The sequence below is a fragment of the Bubalus kerabau genome, chromosome 4 (assembly GCF_029407905.1).
Source record: "Bubalus kerabau isolate K-KA32 ecotype Philippines breed swamp buffalo chromosome 4, PCC_UOA_SB_1v2, whole genome shotgun sequence".
Classification (NCBI taxonomy): domain Eukaryota; kingdom Metazoa; phylum Chordata; class Mammalia; order Artiodactyla; family Bovidae; genus Bubalus; species Bubalus kerabau.
The window spans coordinates 8378138-8405707 of NC_073627.1; the positions used below are offsets into that span (position 1 = coordinate 8378138).

Genomic DNA, 27570 nt, shown 5'->3' on the forward strand with positions numbered 1-27570 from the left:
GGATAAACCAAGATGGCCTTGGCACGATGACCTGGCCCAGCACTGGGCATATCCTAAGAGCTCCACCGCTACGAAGCATCCTTATTTGCCCCTCTATTCGGGGGGCCGAGCCAGAGCAACGTGGACCCGTTTTAAGGACTGCTCCTGCTGACAACAACACTGCCTGCCTCCTGCCCTGCAGTTTACTTTCTCTCCACAGAACTTTCCAGGCAGAGCTACAAACCCAGCAATGAGCACAGGGGAGGCAGAGGCTCTCACGGCACCTGCCGCCCTCCCCCAACACCGGTCCATCAGAGCCACGAAGAGCCCCGTGTTCTTTACACACCTCCGTTGTCTCGGCTTGTGCAGCCTGCCCTGGTTGCCTGGAGGCAGAGCCCCAGCCACTTGGGAAACAAGGAGGGGAGAGGGGATGCCAGCCCCCGCCACTCCACCATCTCCAGCTGGCAGGCCGGCAGGAGAAGCCCTCTCCCTGGTTGGTTTCCCTCCCTGGTGTCCAGGGACTTGTCTAACGGGTTTGGTTTGGGTGGAAGACCCAGAGAGGAAATGCTTCCACAGAAAACAAAAGAAATGCAAGAATCTGTCTGTACACTCTACCCTTCTACCACCATCACGAAAGAATGGGGTTCAGAATAATAGTGATAATAATAATGACAATAACGGTGAGCACAGAGGTAGCTAAAATGCACCAAGGGCTCATCCCCCCGCAGGCGTGTCTGAAGCCTTTTGACACAGATAAATCCATTTAATCGTCACAACAACCTAATGCCAAAGGGATATGATCCCCTTTTCAAAGGTGAGGAAGTAGGTACCTTGCCTAAACTGGAGCAGCTGAACAGTGGCAGGACCCGCCTGTCTGGCTCTGGAGCCTTGGCTCACCACACCCAGGCCTCCAGCTGCAGTGCTGATAAGGCTCCATCACCCACCATCTAACAATCTCAGGCCCCAAAGAGCCCCACCCGACACCCTTCCCTGTGAGCGGGTGTGGCCTAGGAGTTAAGAGCTGGGGTGGGGCCCATCTGCGGCTCCCTCCCAGAAGAAAAACACAGGGAAGGCGGGAACATGTGAAGCCCCGCCTTTTCTGGGCCTAGCAGGCTGGAGGCTCCCCAGGAAGCCTTAGGTTCAGAAGACACAGTAACCTCAGCCCCGTGTGATCTTCCTTCAGCAGGCTCATCAGCATAGAGAACATCCTTCGTCAGGGTAACTGACACTGAGCCTCTTTTCTAAGATTCAGGCTCCTGGGTGCAGCTGCCAAGAAGTGGGGACCACGGGCAGCCCTGGGCACCTGCAGGTGGACAGAAGTTCACTCGTGTTTTCCTCCTCCAGGCCAGGCAGTACCTAACTGCCGACTCCAAATAAGATGCTGTCCCCTCCCTCAGGGGCTTCCAGGAGCACAGCCCTGCCACCAGTGGCTGCCCCGCAGCTGTCTGGTCAGGTCCCAAGCAGGCTCCAAGCCCCCGCGGCTCAACCAACCAGACCTCCTTGCGCACAACAGCAGCCTGACACACTCTGATCGGCCCTCTGGGGAAGATAGGCATGGAGAGGAGACAGCAACCACCCCCCATTGTAGGAGGGACTGTACAAGGAGGTGCAGCAAAGCAGGTGGGGGCCATGGGAGAGGCGCCGTCAGGCCATCCGAGCCCAGAGAACACCCGGCTGAGGCTGGCGACCAGACCTCTCTGCTCCCACCGCCGTGCCACCCTGGACCAGGCCGCCAGCCGCGTCTGCCTGCGGTCACCACCGCAGTGTCTCCGCCAGTCTCGGCGCTGGTCTCCGCGCCTCTTCACGCCACAGCCCGCTTGTGGCCTCTGCTCCAACAATGCCCACGACTGTGGTCTCAGTGCCTCACAAGGGTTTTTCACTCTACACTTCAGATCTGCACCCTTTACTATCCAGACAGCACAGCTCAGAAACTACAGTCAAGCCACCAGTGCAAGAACCTCATTAGCAGAGGCCACATAAAACTGTTTGCTCTGAAATCTGTTTTCCCGAACATTAATGTTTGAAAGCAATCTACAAGTAACAACCTTCAGGACAATATATTTGCTTGTGGGTAACAACAAATTCCACAGCCTAAAAAACAGAGGATAAGGAGTTCCCTGGTGCCCTAGTGATTAGGATTCTGGACTTTCGCTGCCATGGTCCAGATCCAGTTTCTGATTAATCCCCTGGGTTAGGTTCCTGAGATTCTGCAAGCCACACGGTACAAACAACAACAAAATGATTATTTAAAAAATTACTGAAAACAAAATAATTCTGTACTTAGAAAATGTTTCTTCACTCTCCTCGGGAAGCAGCTGGCTGCTGTCCCCTAATTCTCACTCTTCCATCATCTTCACATCTCAACTGAATCATTGCTCCTCCTAGCGAGTCCCCTGGGCCCCAGGCTATGCCAAGGGCACCAACAGCATTCTCTACCTCTTCCCATCATATCACTCCCTTCCTGGCGATCATTTCAGAAGAATTTTCTGACCTGGGCCAGCAATTAATAGAAAAAGTCAATTAAAGCCATGTTTGCGTACATGAGACATACATACTCTACACTCCTCATCTGAGATGGAAACACAGACACACACATCTTTTCTCTGAGTGTGGGTTTGCTGATCAGGTTTCCTGACTTGTCTATCTGCTAATTTTTATTTCTTTGAGGCAGAATAAGGGGACTTCCATGGTGGTCCAGTGGTTAAGAATCCACCCTGCAATGCTGGGGACTCAGGGTCTATCCCTGGTCAGGGAACTAAGACGCCACGCTGCCTCGGAGCAGCTGCGCCCACGCGCCACAGCTCCTGAGCCCGCGCACAGCTAGAGAGTCCATGCACTGCAACGAAAGACCCCGCGTGGCTCACCTGAGACCTGACGTGGTCAAACACATAAATATTGTTTTAAATAAAAAAATAAAAGTCAGCCTTCTAAAAAAAGGGCATCTGCAAAGAAACCTGACTGTGAAATCCTTCTGCATTTTTAGGAACTGTTTACAGCTGTCTTGTCCACATCTATTTTTGACAGAAATGCCATCTGAATGATTCTAAAGTGGTCAAGTAGTATTTACAGAAAGAAATACTTTCCCTCACTGCTTGTTCTGAGGTCCAACAAAGTGCTTCAGAGCTCAGATTGTGCAGCTGAGTGGAACAGCTGGGTCCAAACCTCAGAGCAGTAACTTAGCTGTGTGACCTTGGGTAAGCTACTTAACTGCTCCGTGCCTGTTCCCCGGTTGTAAACCTGGGGTTTTGGCTATCACCACTGCTTCGTTTTCATGTAATGTTAAGTGCAATTATGTAATTATAATAACAACTACAGCTGCCACAAAACAGGTTGGGGAACAAATAGCTGACGCTTGATAAGCATCCAACTAAGCTGATGGAGCGGAAGCCCGAGGGTGTGCGTAGACCCCAGCAGGCCAAGGGCATTAGTCAGTGTGTTTTACGGAAGGAAATGCGAGGCAGCAGGTGAGCCCAGGTCAGTGAGGCCAGGAGAGGTAAGAAGGACTTCACGGAACTCGCCCACCACCTCCCTCCAGCCCCGGCTGCACGTGAGAATCACCTGGCGAGCTTTACCAAGCACAGGGTTCTAACACACCCAGAGGAGGGGCCTGGGCACAGGCCTTCAGAAATGCTCCTACATGCCTCAAACAGGCCCTAGAATGGAACCCCTGGGAGGGCAGAGCCTGCCTCTCTTGCTCACAACTGGACACAAGGTGCCCACGCAGTTCCTGGCCACCGTGGACACTGGACTCCTGTCTTTTAAGGAGGGATGGCAGCCACCAGGTTCCACGCACCAGGGCACAGGCCCCACTCCTGCTTCTCGGCTGCTCCATCACACCAGGGGTGGGAACCCACAAGAAACAGTTGAGGCCAGGCCTGAGCGACAAAGATACCAAGGGAGAAGTCAGTCCTCCGCAGGAAGCCGGGGCCTCGCTGGTGATAAACACCCCCATGCTGGTTCCAGGAGGTGCCAGCAGGAGCTGTGGTTAATCATCTACCCAGTGCCATGGACAGCAAACAGCCATGGGTGGCGCCCCAGCCCTGGGGCCTCCTGAGCAGGTCCTTTCAGTGGACACAGGTGAGGGGGACAGGTGGCCTGGGGCAAGGGCCCTGGAGCCATTCTCTTCCCACCGACTCCAATTCTGACTTGTCTCAGCCAGAACACTTCAACCCACAGGCCCTGAGCAGCCCTCCAAAACAGCATCGCAAGAGGGCAGAATACAGCAGAGGGGGTAAGTGTGAAAGGCTGAAAGGGAATGCGGTTGCTCGGCAACAGGCCCTAGGCCACCTTTGTCTGCTCTGGTGACAGCAGGCAGGTCTGGTCAGGGCCAGCCATCAGGGCGACCCCTTTTCCTCCTGAGTCGGGGCAGAGCTCTGGTCTCCTGGCAGTGTCTTCAGCTCGGCCCCCGCAGAGTGTGGCTCTGGAGGATTCCCCTGATCCATTCTCTCTTAGGACACAAGACCGAGAGCAGCAGACCTGGGTAATGGCGCCTTCCTTCTCCACCTTTACTCCCTTCAATTGGCTACTGGCTCGCAGCCTGCCTATCTCAGCTGTGTTTCAAGATGATTAGTTGGTCCTGCCTCTAAGGAAGCCGGCTGAGCTCCCAGCTTGAGTCCGTCCACTCCTTGGCTCCAGTGAGGACCTCTTAAAACGCTCCCCAGATGTTCGCAACTGAGGCAGGAAAACCAGGAAGGGTCTATATCAGTGCTTTTCACTTATTTTTTGGCCGTGTCACGTGGCATGCAGACTCTTAACTCCCTGACCAGGGATCAAACCTGTGCCCCCTGCACTGGGGTTAGGATTATAGTCTTAACCACTGGGCCACCGGGAAGTCCCTACAGCAGTGCTTTTCAGGTTCTGGCTGAGCAGGTCTCAGGGATGGGAGAGAAAGTCCCTGATCACAGCAGGGCTGCTCAGGAAAGGCCTGGGGAAGACAGAGCGCACTGGACCACCCTCACCCCTGCCCTTGATGCCAGTCCCTGCTTTCACTTTAGTGGAGGAGGAAAGCCCATCCGTTGCCTGCTGGAGGCACTGAGCCCCAAGACCCAGTGTCTCTTCAATGCCCACTAACTGCAGAGATTGCTGCTGTTCTGAGATGGCACCAGAGGATGGAGTTAGGGGAGTAGGCAGTAGCACATGGGGAGGGCCATGGAGAAGCCCCGGCATTCAGGGCCTCTGTCCCCGCCTTTCCAGGTTCAAATGGACAAAATGCTATCGAAATACTCCTGGAAGATGGAGTTCTGGGAGAACCCCTGGGACCAGGGGGGCCTGGCAGTGATCATCCTGTTCTTCACCACGGTCCTGTCTCTCATCTTATTTGCTATTATCTTTGGTTTCCTCCCCATGAACAAAACGACCAACCAGAATGAAGAGTCGTGACCTGACTTTCTGCCGGGCAAGGGGGCCATTCTCAAAACACTATGAACTTTCTTCAAAGCTCTTTAACAGTCTGGAATTAAAATTTTTCATATGATTATCTGATAAATGCCTGTCTTCCCCACTGGTTCAAGTACCAAAAAGCAGGGGCTGGGTCTCTTTCTGTTCCCCATTGTACCCCTTTTCCGGTGTGCCTTGCCCAGAGTCAGTACCAGGCAGTGTTTGCTGCTGGAACAAATGAATGAATGAAGAAATGAGCAAAGGAACGGATACACAGAGGGATGCCTGAACCGTCGGCTCTCTGAGCCTGGAGACCCTGGGAGACGACAGAGCCCAGTACAACCTAGGCCTAAACCAAAGCAGTTCTTCCTATCTCAGGGTGCAGAGGCCTCTGGGCCAGAGGTTACTTTCAACCTAATTACTATTCCTTTTTACACTCAAAGGTAAATTTGAGTCATCAGTAATCAAATGCATTTCATGGTCATGCTCAGAGAAAGCAGCTGCACACCGAGAAGAGAGGAAGCCGGCTGGATGCCCCACACTGGCCTTCATATGACCTGCATGTCTTTTCTCTGGTCCCAGAGACGCCCAGGTATCCCTCACAGAGCCCCCCAGCCCCCATGCGCCCCGACCCTACAATGCAGCCTTTGTAGACATGTCCCCGCCTCTGCCGACGCCACCATGCTGGCCTGTCCCTTGCTGCCAGGTGCCCTCCCTTCGCAAACAGCTGCTTCAGTGTCAACCTCAAACCAGGCTATTCTTAGAAAAGGGGCAAATGTCTGGTGGAGAAGGGGCTTTGCCTTTGTGCTATGTACCATCTGTTCAATAAAGAAACATTCTTTCATTCAAAGAGCAATTTCAAATCTAGCCACACCAGCCATGCTGACTCCATCCCAGGGCCTTGAAGTCCTGGCATCAGACACCCTCACGTGCAACAAGAGAGACAGAAGAGATAAGGTGGCTTACAGGGCAACAGGAGGCCCCCCAGTGCTCGGCCCCTGACACATTAAGAGGCCCCAGCTCCCTGAGCTGAGATAGAAGGCAGAAGCCCCTGGGAGGACCTGGCCTCTTGTGTGGTAAGCTGCTGCAGCCTAGAGGTGGCAGAGCTAAGCCTCCGGACAGCCTTGCAGAGACTCAGACTCATCCCCAACAAGAACCCAGCCAGGGCGCTTTCCAGAACAGGGGACTCTGATACCCAGCAAGGACACAGAGCCCTTTCAGGACAAGTGCTTCACTCAAGAAGCCAAAGGAGGCCTAATTTAGCAGCTCATAGTATGAGTGCCTACAAAGGGCTCTGGTCACAGGGGCTGTGGGCAAGGGTCCTGACCACCTCTGCTGGGCGTGGTCTTGCGAGGCCAAATGAGAGATGGCCACTTGGAGAAGGAAACAGCTTCAACCCAGGGGCTACCAACTCATCAGTGAAGAGGAGGGGGTGAGAGTCAAAACATACAGCCCAAGTAAGAGCCTCTCTGGTCTCCAGAGGAAACCTTCAAACCTCTGCTGGACACGAGTACCGTGCACTTAATCAGCTCCGTGCTTCCAGAATCTAGTCCAGCAAAAACCAAGATGGCGTGTGTGTATGAAAACGTGAACGTCCCTGACAATCGGGAGATGGGGATTATCATCTGTCCTACTGTGAGCTTCATGACCATGACCTCTCTGGTCCACTCGATGTCTGAAGCCATAAGTTCTGCATCTATCTTACAGGTTGTCCAATGAGATCTAACCAATGAGAGCAAAGGAATCAAAGAGCTTTCTTGAGCCAAGCGCTATACAAATGCCAGGGCTCCCAGCCTGTCTCGAATGCTCCCAGACGTCCCTCACACAGTGTGTCCACAGCTGCTCGTGCCCAGCGCCCGCCCTGAGCAGCTATCAGGCTCTTTCATAGCCCCCTCCAGCAGCAGATGCGGATCAAACAGATACGTGGTTTCCAAAGTGGGCAGGCTGCTGTTACATTAGAAATATGATGTCTCTCCAAGCACAATACCGCCCCCTCCGCCCCCTAAGAGATAAGCTGAGCCACATGTTTCTGTTTGGGTCTGGGTGGAGACTGACAACCCTACAAGTGAAGCCAGTGGTCCAGCTCCACGGCACGTGACAACCACAACGCCAGTGGTGTAGAACTGGTCGCATCTCTTGGAACTGAGTCATTCACGGGGCCAGCCACTCTGGAAGTGGGTAGAGTGGGATGGGTGGGTGACCACCCAAAATACACAATGAATCCTCACAGGGCCAGAGTTTCTGAGGCCCTGCAAGGGAAAGTGCAGGAAAAACTCCTTCTAAGGAGTACCACCTTCCATGCTCCCTGACAGGAAACATCCCACACGATGGCCCTCAGCAGGCAGGGGTCCCTTGCTGGCCCAGGAGCTGCCCTACATGAGCTGGTTAACGCATGGTGACGGGGGAGGGAAAGGTCTCAACACTTGGCTCCACACACGAGATACGTCACTCACCCTGACTCTTCGCAGAAGGCCACCAGGGCATCAAAGGCCAAGACTGCAGCTTTATCAGATGCTTTGTTCCCTCTCTTTTCCTGGAGACAAGAAACAACTATTCAGCAAAAGTCTTACATAGTTGGACGACCACATAGCCCAACAAATGATGAGACAGAAAAACAGCAAAGGACACTAATTAAGACATTCATGAAACAGCCTCCTTCACACCTGACCATGCATTCCCTGAGCAGCTTTTGGAAAACAGAAATTCCCCAAAGTACCAGCTCCAGTCAGGTCCCAGGTCACTTTTTTAAAGCAATTTCAGGTGACTCAGTTCCAGAAATAGGCTATCTAGCTTAAAGTGTACCTATATATACCTACGGAGAAGGCAATGGCACCCCACTCCAGTACTCTTGCCTGGAAAATCCCATGGATGGAAGAGCCTGGTAGGCTGCAGTCCATGGGGTCGCTAAGAGTCGGACACGACTGAGTGACTCCACTTTCACTTCTCACTTTCATGCATTGGAGAAGGAAATGGCAACCCACTCCAGTGTTCTTGCCCGGAGAATCCCAGGGACGGGAGAGCCTGTTGGGCTGCCGTCTATGGGGTCGCACAGAGTCGGACACGACTGAGCGACTTCACTTTCACTTCTCACTTTCATGCACTGGAGAAGGAAATGGCAACCCACTCCAGTATTCTTGCCTGGAGAATCCCAGGGACGGGAGAGACTGTTGGACTGCCATCTATGGGGTCGCACAGAGTCGGACACGACTGAAGTGACTTAGCAGCATATATACCTAAGTATATACATATGTCGGAGAAGGTGATGGCACCCCACTCCAGTACTCTTGCCTGGAGAATCCCATGGGTGGAGGAGCCTGGTAGGCTGCAGTCCATGGGGTCGCGGAGAGTCGGACACTGAGCGACTTCACTTTGACTTTTCACTTTCATGCACTGGAGAAGGAAATGGCAACCCGCTCCAGTGTTCTTGCCTGGAGAATCCCAGGGACGGGGGAGCCTGGTGGGCTGCCGTCTATGGGGTCGCACAGAGTTGGACACGACTGAAGCGTCTTCGCAGTAGCAGCAGCATGTATGTATGTATATATACTCTATCTTTTTTTGGCATGTGTGATCTTAATTCCTAGACAAGGGATCAAACCTCACCCCTTGCAGTGGAAGCACAGAGTCTTAACCACTGGACCAGAGTCTTAACCATCGGACCACCAGGGAATTCCCTACCTGTATTTTAAAATTTAAATAGATATTGCTAGATTGCGTCCCTCCTCAAAAGACTGTAACACTGCATTTTTCTCCTGGCAAAGTATAGACACTCCTTCCTACATGTGCCCACTAGCAACAGGGTTTGAGCTCTTTTCCATGTGTGTCAGATTTTATTTAATTTTTACCTCCTTGACTACTACCAGATTTGAACATCTTTGGATATATCATTTGATGAGTTTTTCTGGGAATTTTTGTTTCGTATCCTTTATTTTTTCTTGTCAGTTGGGGAAAGCTCTCTATTTATTGCCCACTTTAACCTTTGGTTTACCTTTTACGTTAAATATTTTTCCAGGTCTATTATTTATCTATTGCCTCTCTTGATGGTATCTTCACCACACAGAATTTTTCCATAGGTTCAGGATTTATAGAAACTTAAGATTATTTATGTATCCAAATATTTGGTTTTTTGAAAAGATAGCTTTGTGGATTTTTAATTTACATTACAAAAGTATCTTCACTGGATCTCCAGCCCCAGGTGACACACAGGACTAACCTTAATCCTTTTTCTTTGGGCCACACAGTTTTGGGATCTTAATTCCTTGAGCAGGGATTGAACCTGGGGCCACGGCAGTGAAAGCACCAAGTCCTAACCAGTGGACCACCGAGGCAGGATTGATCCTGACTGTAGAAAATAACACGCACACAACAGACTGTATGAAGATAAACTAAGTATAAAGAAAAAAGTCTAACCTTGTTACAAGCTATCTACCAACAACACCCCATGTGCCCCCTTGTACTTTCGAGCCTCAGGAGCACCCCTCCAGATTACAGAAGCTCCATCTGGGTTCAGAAATACGCTGTGTGAAATGGTGGAGCGGTGGGTTCGGACAGGAAGGGCTCCTACTGTCCAGGACTCACCTGGAGTTTTGCAACTTCCTTCCTGATCAGGAAGCTGACTTGGTCACGGTCGCTCCTGGAGTAGTAGAGGCGGCACCAGGAAGGCTGTCCATCTCTGCCCGCCCGGCCAGACTCCTGGTAGTACCCAGCCATAGACTTGGCAATATTCCAGTGGGCGACAAACCTAGGATCCAGGGGACAACCAGCATGAGGTGTGGGGGGAAGGCTGAGGGGAGGAGAGACTCTGGGATGGCTGAGCAGGGCCCTTCACAGGTACCAGGAGCGGGGAGGCTGGCAGGGAGAGACGGGACCCCAGGGTAACAAGGCTAGGAGACCTGCAGCCCGCCAGCAGGCCTGCCTGCCATGGAGCAGCCCACAGGAAAAGTGGTGGACTTAAATAATATTAGGAGACTTAAGAGCTGGATAAGTCCGCTACAACATCTTTGAAGAGCAAAAAAGATAACATTTACTAAATACCTCCTAGGAGCCAGTGTGCATGTTTGTCTTGTTTAATCATTACAGTCATCACCACGTGAGCTAGCCTCATTTTATAGGCAATAAAGTTGGGATTCAGAAAAGTAAATTCATACTAGGAGACGGTAGAGCTAGGATTTGCGTCTAGGGGTGTCTGATTCCAAAGCTGGCCCCTAACAAGACACAGCTGACCCAGGGTTCAACCCCTGATTCCAAAATCCATGTTCTCTCAAGTGCAGTTCATGGTGTAATTCCTACGCTGATCAAGGCAGGGTCACTGTGAGGCTTAATGAGACCAAATGTGCAAAAGTGCTCTGTAAGTCACATAAGGCATTACTGTTGGTATTAATCCGAGCAAAGGACTTGGGGCTGTAGCCCAAAACGTCTCCAGAAGGTCAAGAGTGGCTGGAGGTAAAAGACACCCCAACAGTAGCCAGTGTGGGGCTAGGAGGCTGGGACGCACCCATCTCCACTGGACTGTCCTGTAAGCAACAAGAAGGGGAGACAGTAATAGGATCTTTGCCTTTGCCTTCCCATAGGGAGTGGTTTTAAGATACTTCATTCCACTCTCTCACAAGCTCCAGTTGCTAAGATGAGAGTGAGTAGGACTGTGTTAAAGGGTGAGCCTGAGGGTCGGCTGTGCTTCTCTGCCACCAGGGGGCAGACCACACAAGGACTGTCAGCGTCTGGACTACGGACTTGGGACGCTGTCCTGGGGCCTCCATTCCCCGCTCCCTCCCCCCGGCCCCTGACCCTAGAAGGACACACAGTCCTGGTCCTCCAGGCAGAGCACCAGGTGGCCCGCCCCACCCTGAGCCAGGGCCCGAATGGCGGAGTCAGACAAGAACCAGAACTCACCTGACATTGGCTTTGTCCACTCCCATTCCAAAACTAATGGTCGCCACAATTACAGGGACCTTCTCCTCCATCCACTCGTTCTGCACCAGTGTTCTTTCAGGAGCCTTCAGCCCTGGAACAGAGAAGGTGAGGAAGGCAACTCGCATCTCTCGTGGGTTTCCCCTGGGGCCTACCAGCACACACGCTGTGAATCCATCACCCACCAGGTGTATGACCTTGGGTCAGGCACTTAAGCCACCGAGCCTGAGCCAGTCAGCATAAAGACCCTGGCCTGTGCGTGGCAAAGGTTCTCTCATAAATGTGAGAGCCAGGATTCAAACCCAAGTCCAGGGACTTCCCTGGTGGTGCAGTGGCTAAGATTCCGTGCTTCCAACGCAGGGGCCTGAGTTTGATCCTGGTCAGGAGCTAGATCCCCCATGCCACAACTAAGAGTTCGCATGCCACAAGGAAGTGCCGCAACTAACCCCCAGTGCAGCCAAACGAATATTGCAAAAAGCAACCCCCAAACACCCACGTCTTCATTGGCCTCCAGAGCCTGTGCTCTTGCCACAACACCAATTCCTGGACTAAAAAACTCATCACCTGCTGCTGGGTGGGCACAGGGTGCGACAAGAATTCAGGAGGTCCTTTTACATCTCATTCATGTCTAGGCACCTTTTTGTGGATTTAAGTGAATCATTTTAGCTCTGCCTGGGTATCTGGAACTAGATGATGGACCATCTGATCAGCCAGGATTCTTAAGGAATAAGAGACTGGCTAAAAGGCTTCGAGTGAGGAGAGCCACGGAGCCCAGGCACCCCTTACCTGCGTGGTACGCCTTGGCGTTCACGCCCCTGTAACTGAGCTCTATGGCCAGCTGTTCACAGGCCTCTCTGGTTCTGCAGTAGATGATGCCGCAGCCAGACAACTGAATGTGGAGACACAGGGAGAAAACAAGCATTGGGAAAACAAAACACTCAGCCCATCATGCTGTGGCCGCTTCAAAAGTGGCTCTTTCAGCCTCATGGTCTCCTCTGAGGCAGACCACCTAGCACAGCCCTGCCACTTTCTAACAAGGAGGGACCACACTGCCTCAGAACTCAACCTTTCCAACCTTTTTGCCTCCTCCCCTCAAGTCCTGGATAGGTCTGCAAAGGAGGAAGAGTCCAGGAACCCCAGTAGGTGAAACAATGCCAGGAAACCAAAACGCTTGTGTGCGAGTTTTAAGAAGCTACAGCTGGGGCTTCCACCGTAAGGAGCACAGGTTCACGCCCTACTCAGGGAACTAAGATCCTACATGCCACACAGTGCTGCTGCTGCTGCTAAGTCGCTTCAGTCGTGTCCGACTCTGGGCGACCCAATAGACGGCAGCCCACCAGGCTCCCCCATCCCTGGGATTCTCCAGGCAAGAACACTGGAGTGGGTTGCCATTTCCTTCTCCAATGTATGAAAGTGAAGTCGCTCCGTCATGTCTGACTCTTCACGACCCCATGGACTGCAGCCTACCAGGCTCCTCCGTCCATGGGATTTTCCAGGCAAGAGTACTGGAGTGGGGTGCCATCGCCTTCTCCGCCACACAGTGCAGCCCCTCAAAAAGAGAAGCTACAGCTAGTCCTGGCTAAGAAAGCTGGAAAAAACCAAAGTTTTTAGAAACGAGAATCTATCTCTATACTGTGGCTAGCACCCCACTGGCCCTTCAACCCCTGACTTCGGTGCCCTCACCCCTTTATCAGCCTTCTGTCCAAGAGCCTTAAGGCAGAAGTCCTTCAGGTTCCCATAAGGATCAGGAAGCAGTTCCTTGAACTGCACGTCATAGAAGAGGTTGGCCCGGAAGCAGGGAGTCTTGAAGGTAGCAACTGGCTGCTTCAGGTGCAGGGCAGCAAACACGTCCTCTCGGACCTGAGGGGTGGCCGTGGCGGTCAGAGCCACGCACGGGGCATCTGCCAGGCGGGAGCGCAGGGCTCCCAAACGCAAGTAGTCAGGGCGGAAGTCATGCCCCCACTGGGAAACACAGTGAGCTTCATCCACCACCAGGTAGGAGAGCAGGTGGCGGGACACCAGGGAGTTCAGGGTGGGCTGGAAGGAGGTGGAGGCCGCCATCTCCGGCGTGATGTACAGAAGCTTGGTCTGGGGCTTTTCCTGCTCCAGGTCGGAGAGCAGCTCCTTCCTCTCCTGCACCGAGAGCTTCGAGTTCAGGGAACGCACTCGGACCTTCAGAGCCAGCAAGTGGTCCACCTGGTCCTGAAGGCACAAGAGGGAGAGGCCCAGAGCAGACAGTAAGTGGCCCTCAGGACTCAGAGGTAAATGTCGCTGTGACTCCCTGAGGGTAGTTCACAGGCATAAATTGTCCTCCTCCCACCCTCCAACGTGTCTTCTCCTTGCATAAAAGAGGTACAGAAGAGGAAGTCCTGGAAGTGTGGAGCTACACAGACACAGCTTTAATCCCAGCTCAATTACCACATGCTCTTCAGCTGGTCCTTGAACTTTCAACTAACTCATTTTCTTTCCCTTTACTATAAAAAGAGTAAAACTACCTAATAGGATTGTTGCAAGGATTAAATGAACTTTTATGCCTCAGAGGCAAGTTAACACCCTGAAGGCACTTAGCACAAAGCCTGAGACTAGGGCACACTCACGAAGCATAGTCACTGTTGTTCTCTGCCTTGCCTGCTCTCTTTCTCCTTTTCTTCATGGGGGATGGCTCTTACCCACACAGCCACACTTCCTCATTTCTGATTCTACCAGCCCAGCTGCAGGCTTCAAATATAGCCAGAAGTACAGTTAACAACATCCCAACAAGTTTCTCATCTGTTTTTCTGTCTCACAGCTGTGTGCCCACCAGAAGCAAGCAGAACATACCAGGGCTTCCCCCATATCAATTTACCTCTCTACCCATCTGCATCTTCTAGAACATAAACAGTGCACGTGTATACATATGAGAATGTATGTGTACATACACATACAGTTCCATGTTCCTCCAGACAAAAAGTTACAAAGGAAGGTAAGAACCTCAGGCCATCAAAACAGAGAGGACTCAATCATTACCCACCAGAGTGATATGCACTAATGGAGAGCCCCACATTTAGGCAATTCAGAAACCCAATACAGAGGGACAAAGACAAATCAAAGAAAAGCAAGAGGCAAAAGACCAGTGAAAGAAGTAAAACTTCTAACTACTAAAAAAAAAAAAGTCCCCTAAACTTTCTGGGCTGCCATCATCATTCACCTGAGCCTCACCTGAATCAAAGCAATGAGAGGAGAGACCACGATGGTGATGCCTTTAGCCAACAGAGCAGGGAGCTGATAGCAGAGGGACTTTCCTGCCCCAGTGGGCATGCACACAAAGACATCCTTATCACCTGCAAAAGACAAGGGGGCAACATCTGTGCTCCTCCCTTTTGTATATTCCCCTCATCAAGGCTGCTGATAATCAAAGGATAATGTAAGAAAAACCCCTAGCAGAGTGTCTGGCACATGGAAGGGTCTCAATATAATTGCAATTCCCTTCCCATCCTTTCTAGGAAAAGGGGAGCGATCCAGGGAGATTCAGCAATGCAAGCCAATCATTTCCAGAAGTGGTAACTACTACAAGGGTAAGGAGTCGGAGTCTGCTGGGACACAGATGGCTGAACTGAATCAGGTTGAGCTGAATCAGGATTCAACGAAAGCTGAATCCTTCTGGATGGATAAGCATATCTGCGTAGACATGGATACAACATCACTTAGAGGGATTCTGTTTATAAATATTACAGTGTCACTGACATTACGTTCCTGCTCCCCTCTTGACAATCTCCATCTGTCAACATAGCTCCAGTTTATAATGTTATTACTCCTTCCCTACTTGGGACCCAAGCCACTCTATCTTCAGCAAAGAAATTACCTGGAAGATGACTGCCTTAAGACTATTCCTGCCAACCACAACCCCCCCCCCAACACACACACACTGCTGTCTACACCAAACAAAAGAGAATGGAAATGTTTTCAAAGACAACCTTAGCTCTGACTGTGAACTGTCAGAATCAGAACAAACTGCCGATAGGGTGACATGTCTGTATCTCCAAAACCAAATATGCCCAAGGGTGGGGAGGTAGGAAGGGTCAGAAGGAAAGTGCTCTGCAGGGAATTCCCTGGTGGTCCAGTGGCTAAGACTCTGTGCTCCCGATACAGGGGGGCTGGGTTCGATCCCTGATCAGGGAACTGGTTCCCATGTGCCACAACTAAGACTCTATGCAGCCAAATAAATAAGAATAAATATTTAAAAAAAAAAAAAAAGGAAAGTGCTCTGTAGCAGCACAAATGTAAACACAGGTAGTTTGGCAATGTTACCTTTCACTACAGCCATGATCGCCTTCTCCTGCAAAGGCGTCTTAAAAGAGTCAAATCCAAAGACCTTTTTCAACGTGCTCCGGACTCGACGCTCAGGGTCAAAAGGAGAGGAAGGGTGGGTACTCATCTTTACCAACAGTGGCCAAAGGTTAAGGCAAAGGTGATGATTATTGGTTGCAACTAGAAACCTCTGTTCTGCTTTTAAAAGACTGCTTATTTTTCTCTCTGAGTATAAATTTGCTTTATTATACTCAAACTGCACTATTTTCAAGTAATATAGCTCCAGGTGAAGAGCCTGGAGCAATACATTCTTGAGTAATTAACATCTCTATTTTTATGCTCAGTGAAAATAAAATCTTCGAACTATCACAGGCCACGGTACAGCGCAGAGCTAGAAATCAGATCACGAGAAGAAACATAAATGTCTTAGGAACAGTCTGGAGAAGATGGAATTTTTTCCCCTAAGATCCACCCTCTACTCCATAAGCGCTACCACTGACAACCATTCTTCCCCCGGGACCTGACCTGACTGACCCCTTCTTCCCACCACCCTCTCCCCCACCCCCCGGAGGACAGCTCTCCCCTTTTCCTCTACTCAGCCCCAGATCCGCTCGTTTCTCCCTTCCCCAGCCAAAGCCTCCCTCTCTTAACCCCAAGATATCAGAGCCGGCCGTGGGCTCCGAGAAGCGAAGGGCTCTTGTCGGGCCGCTGATGCCTGCTGGCTCGGGAATTACTCGAAGACCCCCATAAGCCTCAGGTAACTGAAAAACCAAACTGCTGGAAAAGCAGGTCAGGTAAATCCCACAGAAGCTTGTGTCCGTCGCGCAGTGATGACGTTATGCAAGCGTTGGCACGAGGGGCGGAGCCAAGCGCTGAAAGAGCCGTTTTGATTGGTTCTCGGTCTGGAAGGGGCGCGGGGTCTCCTGGGATCCGGAAGAAGTCGCCTTTCTGCGCGGAAGTCGGCACTTCGGAGTCATAGAAGTGAGCCACGCCGGGGCTGTGGAAATAAGATGGCGGGGAAGAAGAATGTTCTGTCGTCTCTGGCAGTTTACGATGAAGATTCAGAGGCCGAGTCTGACGGAGAGGCTGGAGTTGAAACGGCAGGCAGCGCGGCTGGTGAGGCCCGAGAAGGGAAGTGGAAAGGGAGAATCAGGTTACTGCTCCCCTAGCCGGCGGGAGGGAAAGAGATGGTCATTGTATCCCAAGTATCGGGCCCCGGAGCCCTAAAGGGCACTCAGGGTCCTGGGCTAGACCGAGCGTTGTATGCTCTGTAGCACGAATGGACCGTCTCCTTCCGTTGATTGGATTATCCTTCCGTAATTTACTGAAAGTCTCCGTGCTGGGCATGGTGCTGGGCAGAAGGATGGACAAAGGGGAGAGAGGCTTCCGTTGATTGGATTATCCTTCCGTAATTTACTGAAAGTCTCCGTGCTGGGCAGAAGGATAGACAAAGGGGAGAGAGGATCCAAGGCTACTGAACCACTAACCTGTTTTCTCCGGGCTTGTTTGTGGGGAAGAGCGAACCTTTTAATTATGCCCTAGACATATCTTGGAGCTTTGTACCTCCGGTCTCCACCGCGAGAAGAGTCTTAATTCAGTAGATCTGGGGAAGGATCTGAGCATTTGTGATCCTTCCAAGGCTTCTTGGCGATTCCGTTAGTTTGTGAGTTGTTTAAAGCCCATCAGTGTTTTGTTACCGTACTCACATTGAGAATAACAGTCGTAAGAAGTGGGAACAGATTTATATGGGAGTGAAGAGAGGCAGCAAGTTACCCAACATATTTGAACCTTTGTTTCCTCATCGGGAAGTGATGGAGGGGCTTGGACTGTTAGCTTCTCAGTGCAAGTGGTCTTGGCCTGTCTGGAAGTTCTCTGCTGGTTTCCCAGTAATTTGCATTGTTCGTGGGGGGGGTGGTGTTTTTGTTTTAAACATAGAAAAAGATTTTGTTTCTTAAGTAGATATGATTGGGAACCTCTCAAGGCACCCCTGTTTTAAGGTCCAGTTCCTAGGGGAGGACTCACAAAAATGATGATGACAGAATCCTCGTCTTGTATGAGAAGACTACTTCATTGGTGCCTATTATACAAAGTAGACATAGGCAGATCAAAAGAGGGGCTTAAACAACGCGATATAATGGTTCAGAGAAAAGTATGCTTCAGTTTGCATAGGTGGATTGGAAGCATTGAAAATGAAATTTAATATTACTTGGCTTTCTTTCCTGTTCTTTTAATGAATTCATACACTAAATTTTGTAGTCTTCCCCAAAACAGAATCTGGGCCAGTGGTCACTTACATGAGATTTAGGTTTTCCTTGTCTCTTCAGAGATAGTCCTGGCTACTCAAATTACTCAAGTGTTTTTCTCCATTCTTTTCCCCATTCATCTTATTTTTCTCTTCTGTTTAAGACGAGAAAGGCGGATTGGTATCCAAAGCCTATGGAGACGATGACTTTTCTCGCCTTGCGGGTGATGAAGATGGTTATGAAGAGGAGGAGGATGAGAACAGCAAACCTTCGGTAGGTAAATCTATTCCCAAATCCACAGCTGCTCAAAGCATCATTTCATTTGTCAGAAACTTTCTGACCTGTACCAACAGTGTTCCATTTCCCCCTCCCCCGCTTTTTTGGTGTGTTTGGTATCAGTTGAGAAAATTGGATTGGATATCCGTAGTTCTCTTTGAAAATCTAATTTTTTTCACCTGAACCATTTTGTATTAACCTTTGTATTGAAACTTGGGGGCAACAATAGTGGACAATTTTATTTAACCCAGATATCAATAGGTGTTTTATGTTGGGTTTCCCTGTTTAGATAATTTATTCCATTTGAAACAGTGCATTCATCCCAATTCATGTATCATTTATATCTGCAGTCAATTCTGTATTATTTGTAATCTTGGTTGGGGCTCATTCAAATCTTTCAGTTTATTAAAAAGACTGGGAAGTACCGTTATTTGTGATTTGATATTTATTAAATCCTTTCTTGATGTTCTACTTGGCACTTTTTATCAGAGTGTTCTTGATCATCAAATCTTGCTTAAAGTTTAGTATGTGCTGACTAGCAAAGAAAAGAGAACTTGCATCTTAATTTAACCAGAAAGACTTTAGATACACTGTCACCTAAAATTTAAAAGTTTGGAGAACTTAAGTCTAGAGAAAAACAAGGATTCAGACTGGTGCTTAACACAGACATACAAACTTGTATCTCAATATAAAATCTGGTTGGTTAGCAACAGCTTTAATTAAAACACCTAATAAATTGGTGATGGACAGGGAAGCCTGGCATCTGCTGTCCATGGGGTCGCAAAGAGTCGGACATGACTGAGCAACTGAACTGAATGTTCTGTATTATTTGTTTGAAAATGTTATGCATTGCTACATAAACGTTAAGAGTTAAAATGCTTTACAAATTAAACAAAAATGCGTTTTGTATATTCTGTTCTTTTGGAAGATATTTTTATCCCTTGAGGTATCCCCTCCCCCATTATTGCTAATAATTCAGAATTGACTAAAATTGTTTAGAAAAGCTTTGTAAGTTGTTTCATTTTCCTGACTGTTCTTAAGTGAGTACATACTGGCTTAACATCCAGTAACTATTTCCTTCAGCAAATTTACATGATGTGTGTTTTTGAGGTGTTCTTCTGCATTTACTTTGCATAGAATTTTCACCATATTTAAGCTTTATTTCACATTTTGGTAAAATCCTCGCATCCAGTCCTAATATAGACCTTCGAAAATGTGACTGTATCTAGCTGAGCTACATCTCTGATTGTTTAGCCTGATGGGTTTCATTCGCAGCAGATTGTATTTAAAAGCTGTGGCTCTCTTGACACCTTGCAGAACAATTCAGTCTCAAAACCATCAGGCTAGTTGAAGTCTCTCAGGTGGTGGTTATATTCACATCTGGTGTGCTCTTTCATATGGGGAGGGGGGCATTTAGAGTGATTGAAAACATCAGTTTCAAATGAAACTTTCCATTGGATGTGAAATTACAGTTCCCGTGCATTGGGGTGTACTCATGGTGGAACAGAACACGGGAGACAGCTGCCTGACAGGGTAGCTGATCTTTGACCTTCATTGGGTTTCAGTGGAATGGTGGACTAGCTTGTGTGAGGCCGGGGCACGCATTGCAAAATGTCATGCCCACATGGTGCTCCGTGTCAGGCAGGCCATTTGGATAAGGAACAAGGCTGCCTAGAATGGGTTAGTTCTCCAAAAGCCTGGATGGAGGCGGGGTCCCCTCAGCTGGGTCCCAGAACAGTCCTGCCTTTCCCAGATCACTTGCCCTGTCATTTTATACCTGCCTTCCTACTGTTCATGCTGTTGTGCAGATGTTGCTGGGTTGACGTGCTTGGGTATAGCGTTGGGGTGAAGGGTCATGGCACTCAGGGAGGTGAATGCTGTCACGGGAGCTCGAAGTCTGATGTCTTTGTGTACATGAAAGGCAAAGAAGGGAAAAAAGATTTCTGTACTTTGAAATCATGGGTATTTCATTGGCAACTCCATGCCTGCTTTATCCTGTGGGGCCTGATCTTCTTTTCTCAAGTGTATTGCAACCTTTCTCTGTTTTTGTGTGTGTAGTCTTGAATCTCAGGCATTTTCATTGACATAGACTATGGCCCTGCTGGAGTAAGGACTCTGAGCGGCTGATGTTCTGTTTTTCCTACCCAGAACATCTCTTTTTCCCCTCCTCTTTCTCTGGAGCCTGGGTCATGTGGTAGGGGAGGGATTCTTGGTGGGACGAGCCAGGCTGGGTACATGTGCTCCATACCCTAGTTGTGCATGTGAGAACCTCAGGCCCACTCCTTTAAGCTTAATCCTCTAAATTCTTTGTCTTGTAGGAAGATGACGATTCAGAGACTGAAAAACCTGAGGCTGATGACCCAAAGGTATTTGGTGTTGGCTGTGGTGGGGTGGCTGGATATGAACAAGGCACTTTTAACATCATGGCTCAGTTCATATGTCTGGTTCCAGATCTGTCCCACGAACATACCGTGTAACCAGTGTAATTGGGGGGTGGGGGGTGGGGTGGGGATCAACCCAGCTTTAAGAGAACTGGAGACCACCCTGGACTGTCTTGAGGCAGCTTAATTTGCAGTCCCCTACCTGTTCTCTAAATCCAGGTGGGCTTTGTGCCCCTGCAGGTGGGTTAGGTGTAGGAATGTTTTTAGAATCAGGAAACCACAAGGGCTGCCTCGTGCACTGTGGGTTCTCTTTAGTTGTCCAGACGTGAAGAAGGGCCATAGAGGGCCAGACAAAATGAGACCTCTTCCAGCTATTGGGGATGTTGAGCCTAAGCCTTGTTTTTCCAAGCTAGTGCCCTTCCACTCTCCAGTAAACCATACAGAGTGGTTTGTTTTGAAACAGCATGGTCATTTCTTATTTTTCATCCCAGTAGCAGCTAAGAGTAATTCACATATCTTTGACCCCATTGTGATAAAGGTTAAGACACATACACACAGCCCACCCCCATCCCCCAGGTTAGGGAGCCCTTGGAGATCAACACAAAACCCAGCCTTCAGGGTGACCCAACGCAGTTCTCGTGGAGGGTGAGCATCGGAACCAGACTGAGCTCCACCAGCTCAGACGTCCTCTGGTCCCCAGTGGCCAGCAGAGGCCCCGGGGGTGGGGCAGGAAGACCGAGTCCTCATGGCATCTCCAAGGACTAGAAACGGTCCCCAGCATGAGTTTTGTGTGTTCCCTGTGCTTCGTCCTGCCCCAGCTTCCTCCTCTGCCTAAGCTGGCATCACACTGTATTCCAGGTCTTAGTCTCCACCTCAAACCCCTCCCACCCCTCCCTCTTCTGGAATTTTTCTGTCACATTTAAGTTTTATTTTGGTCAATATTTAACAATACTTTTGCTTTTCAAACCATTACTTTTGCATATTTCTGCCTTAAGTATGTGAAGTTTCTAGTGTTAGGTTGTGTCACTGGAGATGTCATTTATTTTGTTAGCAAATGAGTTGATGTCATAACTCTCTTTTCCACTAGATGGCCCTCCTTCCTACGTTGGCTTTTTAAGATCTGCTTTTAATTATAGCACTTTTCAAAAGTTTTTTTTTAATTGGAGAATAATTGTTTTACAGTGTTGTGTTACTTTATGCTGTACAACATTGTGAATTAGCTACAAGTGTACATATATCCCCTCCCTCTCGAACCTCCCACCCACCCCTCAATTTGGTTTCTTTACACAGTCAAAAGCAAGAATCCCAAAGAACTTCTGTTCATTTTGGTTTTATCTTTTGAGGTTTTAAATATATTTTTTTAATTTTAAAATAACATACCTATTATATACTAACATAAATAACATTTTTATGAGAAATTATCACCAAAAAAAAGAACAAAACATGGTATTATTTTACAAGTCTCCTTAATGTCTAATGTCTAGTTGAATAGACAGCTGTTAATAGGTTCTTATAGCTGCTTCTGTGTTCGGTCTGTTGCATTATGTTGTTTTGGTTGAAGAATTTGAGGAAACTCTGGCTTGCGGCAGGCAGGTCATTGGAAAAGAGTATTCTGGTAGCCCTACAAGTCCTTGTGGGTGTCCTCTGACGCGTCATCAAAACGCAGCAGACGGTAGTTTCCTAAAGGTTGGTTGCGACCGGAATGTGAATCCTTATCAATGAACTGTTCATTCTCGGCTGCGTTAAAATCCTTGGGTCTCTTCCACTATAAATGCCTCTTTTTCTCCTACTTGATATCACATCATCAGACACTGGTGATTTGGACAGTGTCGGCTCACTGCATTATGTGGGCCCCCTAAGTGTTGACACATTTTGTTCTACGGTGTCCAAAAAAATGCTTATTAACAACATTACTGATCTCATTAGATGAGTCAATAAATATCAGAAAGCGGTCATGCTCACAGTGGGAAGTAGGTATTTTCTCAGATTCTCGTCTTGCTAGAGAATTTGAATCTTATCGCCAGTAAATAACCATGAGTGACAGATTTAGTCTTTAAGAAAATGCCTGCCAGCTTCGTAAGTCTGAATAACTAGTTTGTCAGTTACTTTTTCAAGCAAAAATGATGTTCCATGAAGAAAGCAGCTTGTTCAGCTTGTAACCCAGTCACACAAAATGTTAAAAAAAAAAAAAAAAAGAACTCAGAGAAGACAAGGATCAAGGTTAATCATTTTTAATGCTTCACCAGGGATATTCCTAAGTGAAATTGACTTTTTTTTTTTAAACCAATATTTAACTACTGCTAAATCTGTGCTGCTGCTTCAGTTTATTCTAAAGGGCCAACAAGTTACATTGTTACTTCTGTAAACGTAACAGTGAAAGTGAAGTGGCTCAGTCATGTCGGACTCTTTGTGACCCCATGGACTGTAGCCTACCAGGCGCCTCCATCCAAGGGATTTTCCAGGCAAGAATAATGGAGTGGGTTGCCATTTCCTTCTCCAGGAGATCTTCCTGACCCAGGGATTGAACTCGGGTCTCCTGCATTGTAGGCAGACGCTTTACCATCTGAGCCACCAGGGAAGTCCTGTAACAGTGAAAAGGGCAAATGTATATCTTACTAAGTATTCTACAAAGGAGTTTTGACCCTGTAGACCCCCAGGGGTCCACAGATCAACTCTGAGAACCACTGTTGTTCAAAACCAAAAATCTTGGGTGGGTAATGTTAGTTAACTGATAGCTGCTTTCATTGCCCTCTGCATGTCCATTGGCTGCTAGCCTCATGGGGGTCTTGAGCCATGTTGAGGGCAGCAGAGCATCCCAAGGATGATAAACCTGCATCATCAAATCTGCCTTGTCTGTTTCATGAGGATTAACGAAATGTAACAGACACTTAGCTTTCAGTCGTTAGTTGTGACGACCAGCACCCCCTTGGCTCGCTTCCCAGGCCGGCCACACGTGTCACTGGGCTTGTTTTGGGATTTTGGAAGCCGCATTTTAAACCGGAGTGTGCTCTGAGGAGAGCAGAGGTAAGGGGACTTAAAATGACGTCAGGTGGAGAAAGTTAAGGAGCTGGGAGAGGAAAGACCAGGGCATCGCTGGAAGTTCTGTCTGTTTGAGGGCAGGGAGGTGGCAGCCCCATGCGGAACTCAAGGAATGCAGTGAAGATGTTTGCCTTCACATAATGAAGTCAAGTGGGCCTTAGGAAGCATCACGGCGAACAAAGCTAGTGGAGGTGATAGAATTCCAGGTGGGCTATTTCAGATCCTAAAAGATGATTCTGTGAAAGTGCTGCACTCAATATGCCAGCAAATTTGGAAAACTCAGCGGTGGCCACAGGACTGGAAAAGGTCAGTTTTCATTCCAATCCCAAAGAAAGGCAGTGCCAAAGGATGCTCAAACTACTGCACAGTTGCACTCATCTCACACGTTAGTAAAGTAATGATCAAAATTCTCCAGGCCAGGCTTCAGCAATACATGAACCGTGAACTTCCAAGTGTTCAAGCTGGATTTAGAAAAGGCAGAGGAACAGAGATCAAATTGCCAACATCCGTTGGATCATCGAAAAAGCAAGAGTTCTAGAAAAACATCTGCTTTATTGACTGTGCCAAAGCCTTTGACTGTGTGGATCACAATAAACTGTGGAAAATTCTTAAAGAGATGGGAATACCAGACCACCTGACCCGCCTTTTGAGAAATCTGTATGCAGGTCAGGAAGCAACAGTTAAAACTGGACGTGAAACAGCAGACTGGTTCCAAATCGGGAAAGGAGTACGTCAAGGCTGTATATTGTCACCCTGCTTATTTAACTTTTATGCAGAGTACATCATGAGAAATGCTGTACTGAATGAAGCACAAGCTGGATTTAAGATTGCCAGGAGAAATATCAATAATCTCAGATATGCAGATGACTCCACCCTTATGGCAGAAAGTGAAGAGGAACTAAAAAGCGTCTTGATGAAAGTGAAAGAGGAGAGTGAAAAAGTTGGCTTAAAGCTCAACATTCAGAAAACTAAGATCATGGCATCCGGTCCCATCACTTCATGGGAAATAGATGGGGAAACAGTGGAAACAGTGTCAGACTTTATTTTTTGGGGCTCCAAAATCACTGCAGATGGTGACTGCACCCATGAAATTAAAAGACGCTTACTCCTTGGAAGAAAAGTCATGACTAACCTAGACAGCATATTAAAAAGCAGAGACGTTACTTTGTCAACAAAGGTTCATCTAGTCAAAGCTATGGTTTTTTCAGTAGTCATGTATGGATGTGAGAGTTGGACCATAAAGAAAGCTGAGCACCGAAGAATTGATGTTTTTGAACTGTGGTGTCGGAGAAGACTCTTGAGAGTTCCTTGGACTGCAGGGAGATCCAACCACTTCATCCTAAAGGTAATCAGTCCTGAATATTCATTGGAAGGACTGATGCTGAAGCTGATGTGAAGAACTCACTCATTTGAAGACCATGATGCTGGGAAAGATTGAAGGCGGGAGGAGAGGGGGACCACAGAGGATGAGATGGTTGGATGGCATCACTGACTCAATGGACATGAATTTGAGTAAACTCCTGGAGTTGGAGATGAACAAGGAGGCCTGGCATGCTGCAGTCCATGGGGTTGCAAAGAGTCAGACAAGACTGAGCGACTGAACTGAACAAAGAACTGCCCGTCTTCTCAGGCCAAAAGTGGGTCAAGCTGCTTCAGGAGGTAGTGAACTCTGTTTCTGGGCCTTTTATGAAACCACTAGTCACCAGTGTTCTGAAAGAAATGTGAGGGTTGGAGTTGGAGTAAACCCCCAAGGTGCTTCTTTGGAAAGGACTTGGCATTGTGGATAAGCAAAGTTGTGCATTTTCCCAATTTATTATCTATTGACTTTGGGGAGTACAAAAGTAGAATACGGAGACTGGAAACGGCCCTCATTTTTATCCCGCTGATGTTTGGGGTTACCTATGAGTGCTGCTGCTGCTAAGTTGCTTCAGTCGTGTCCAACTCTGTGCAACCCCATAGACAGCAGCCCACCAGGCTCCCCCGTCCCTGGGATTCTCTAGGCAAGAACACTGGAGTGGGTTGCCATTTCCTTCTCCAATGCATGAAAGTGAAAAGTGAAAGTGAAGTCGTGTCCGACTCTTAGCAACCCCATGGACTGCAGCCCACCAGGCCCCTCCGCCCATGGGATTTTCCAGGCAAGAGTACTGGAGTGGGGCGCCACTGCCTTCTCTGACCTATGAGTGCAGAGTCCCATATTTGGGAGTTTGAGGAAGAAATGAGAACTCCAGGCCCCACTGCCCCCACCCCCCTACTCCGCCCACATAGGGAGCCTGTGTTCCTGATCCATCAGCCCAGGGTGGCAGGGATCAGGCCCTGGGGTTGGCCCTAAACCAGAGAAGAGGGGCTTAGAGGAGGTGGCAGAGTGTCCCGCAGGAATAGGATGCCGGGCACTTCTGTTCCATCAGGTCTTGTTCTCACCTCGCCTCAACAAGCAGCCAGACTCAGGTGTTCCGGTTACTGAACAGAAGGTGGCGCTGCTGTCCTGGACAGAGGCAGACTGGGCGGGGCAGCCCTCTGTCTGGCTCCTCACCGCAGGGATGGGCCCCCAAAGCTCAAGTGCTTCCTCCATCTGTTTGCCCTTGGCCCACGAGCTTCCCTTTCACCACCCTCCTTTGTCCTTGTTTTACCTCAGTTGCCCTGGAACTTTTCCCCTTGTTTATCTTTTTTCCCCACTCCCACTGTTCCTGTAGATAAAGGTATTTCCACTCAACCCACTGTCCCTGACACACACTCTCTTCCTCTGCAAACAAAACACGGGCACTGATGAGCTGGCACAGGTGAGCTGGAGCAGCCTGTGGGCAACTCACTGGGAGGCCCAGCCTCCCATTGCGGGGCGAGGTGCGCTGGTCCAGGCTTTGACCCAGGGAAGGAATCCTCCAAGCCCAAGGAGCAAACATCTGTCAAAACAAAATAGTGTTTCTGGGTCAAGAAGGTGACATTGGGTGGGGGAAAAAATTGTTCCAGCATTTTTTAAAAGGCGTGAACAACCCCAGTTCAGAGAAAGCATTACAATAATCCTTCAAACCCCAAAAGTAGTGCAAAAATGAGGAATTCACAACCCAGAGCCAGCCTAGTGGGTTTGGAGTCGGAAGACCTGGGTTGAGTGCTGGTGTGGCTTCCGTCCAGTCGTGGGCCAACAGGCAAACTTCAACCACTCGGGGCACGTCTGAGTCAGGGCTGTGATACCAGGTGGTGGTGGCAGCGATAGGGGAGAACGTGTAGGGATGTGTTCTTTCTCAGCCTAAGATGGAGTTTTAAGCAATGCTTGGCAGCCTGATTCCGCGTCCCCATCCTGGAGGTCAGAAGTTACTATAGTTTCTCAGTTCACAGCATCCTTGGTGTCACAGGAATTTTTCACAGAACTCCTAGGCCAAAAGAAATAACCTAACAGTTCTGTTCAGTAAGTAATGTTCTCCAAACAATCAGCATCAGCGTCCTCATGATTTAGTGTGTTTCTGTTCGGCTGCTAACTCGTGACTGTAGACCTCCAGGCTCCTCTGTCCATGGGATTTCCCAGGCAAGGATACTGGAGTGGGTTGCTGTTTCTGTCTCCAGGAAATCTTCCCAACCCAGGGATTGAACCTGCGTCTCCTGCACTGGCAGTCGGGTTCTTTACCACGGAGCCACCTGGAAAGTCCCACAATTTAGTGTAGTCACATTGGAAAAACAACCCATAAATTAGTGTGGTATCAGACAAGATGTCGAGTAATTGCTGTTTGCCTTGAAATTTGTAAATTTCACGGCCACTTCCTGGGGTCCTTGAGGGACAGTTTGGCAGTGTGGCGCCGCTGCGGTGGTGGATACTCACAGAGTTTCAGAGCAGTGGGGCTTGGTGGAGGCCTGGCTCAGTGGGGTGAGTGGGCTTCTGCCTTCAGTGGCTGCACGTACACACCTGAACTCCCTCAAGAAGGACCAGCGTCCTGGTCACCAAGTGTTATTAATTGACCTGGAATTGAGATGAAGGATTTGCCTAGGGCAGAACTGACTCAGTAACTCGCACTCTTCCTGTCCTCTCCAGCCGCTTCTCCCCAGCCCAGCATTATTAATGATCTTTGAAAATGTCAGAATCAAAGGCCTGGAGGCCA

The 27570-nt window shown here is 49.0% G+C and overlaps 3 protein-coding genes and 1 long non-coding RNA gene across 9 annotated transcripts in view; 3 read left to right on the top strand and 1 right to left on the bottom strand.

Annotated features, from left to right (window-relative positions):
- The window catches only part of RECQL5 (RecQ like helicase 5), a 30338-nt gene extending 13979 nt beyond the window's left edge, over positions 1-16359 (bottom strand). For all 3 annotated transcript variants that reach the window (XM_055575147.1, XM_055575148.1, XM_055575150.1), the window contains exons 1-7: positions 15547-16359; positions 14458-14579; positions 12943-13461; positions 12046-12148; positions 11242-11353; positions 9931-10093; positions 7809-7888 (exon numbers count right to left, since the gene is read on the bottom strand). In XM_055575147.1, coding sequence (XP_055431122.1) covers positions 7809-7888; positions 9931-10093; positions 11242-11353; positions 12046-12148; positions 12943-13461; positions 14458-14579; positions 15547-15673 — 1226 coding nt within the window. In that variant the 5' untranslated portion in view covers positions 15674-16359. The remainder of the gene's footprint in view (positions 1-7808; positions 7889-9930; positions 10094-11241; positions 11354-12045; positions 12149-12942; positions 13462-14457; positions 14580-15546) is intronic.
- Positions 4102-5830, top strand: SMIM6 (small integral membrane protein 6). The gene is made up of 2 exons (XM_055575157.1): positions 4102-4210; positions 5173-5830. The coding sequence occupies exon 2, from the start codon at positions 5179-5181 to the stop codon at positions 5356-5358; it is 180 nt and encodes a 59-aa protein (XP_055431132.1). The 5' UTR covers positions 4102-4210; positions 5173-5178; the 3' UTR covers positions 5359-5830.
- LOC129648644 (uncharacterized) lies at positions 13166-14877 on the top strand. The gene is made up of 3 exons (XR_008712810.1): positions 13166-13254; positions 13369-13520; positions 14742-14877. It is a non-coding gene; the product is annotated as an uncharacterized LOC129648644 (long non-coding RNA).
- A 92-nt stretch (positions 16360-16451) lies between the features above and the next one.
- Positions 16452-27570, top strand: part of SAP30BP (SAP30 binding protein) — a 32571-nt gene continuing 21452 nt past the window's right edge. Inside the window, exons 1-3 of one of the 4 annotated variants that reach the window (XM_055575151.1) lie at positions 16456-16662; positions 17953-18062; positions 20384-20431. In XM_055575151.1, coding sequence (XP_055431126.1) covers positions 16557-16662; positions 17953-18062; positions 20384-20431 — 264 coding nt within the window. In that variant the 5' untranslated portion in view covers positions 16456-16556. Of the gene's footprint in view, positions 16663-17952; positions 18063-20383; positions 20432-27570 lie in introns of all 4 variants that reach the window. The other 3 variants (XM_055575153.1, XM_055575152.1, XM_055575154.1) reach the window with 3 other exon arrangements.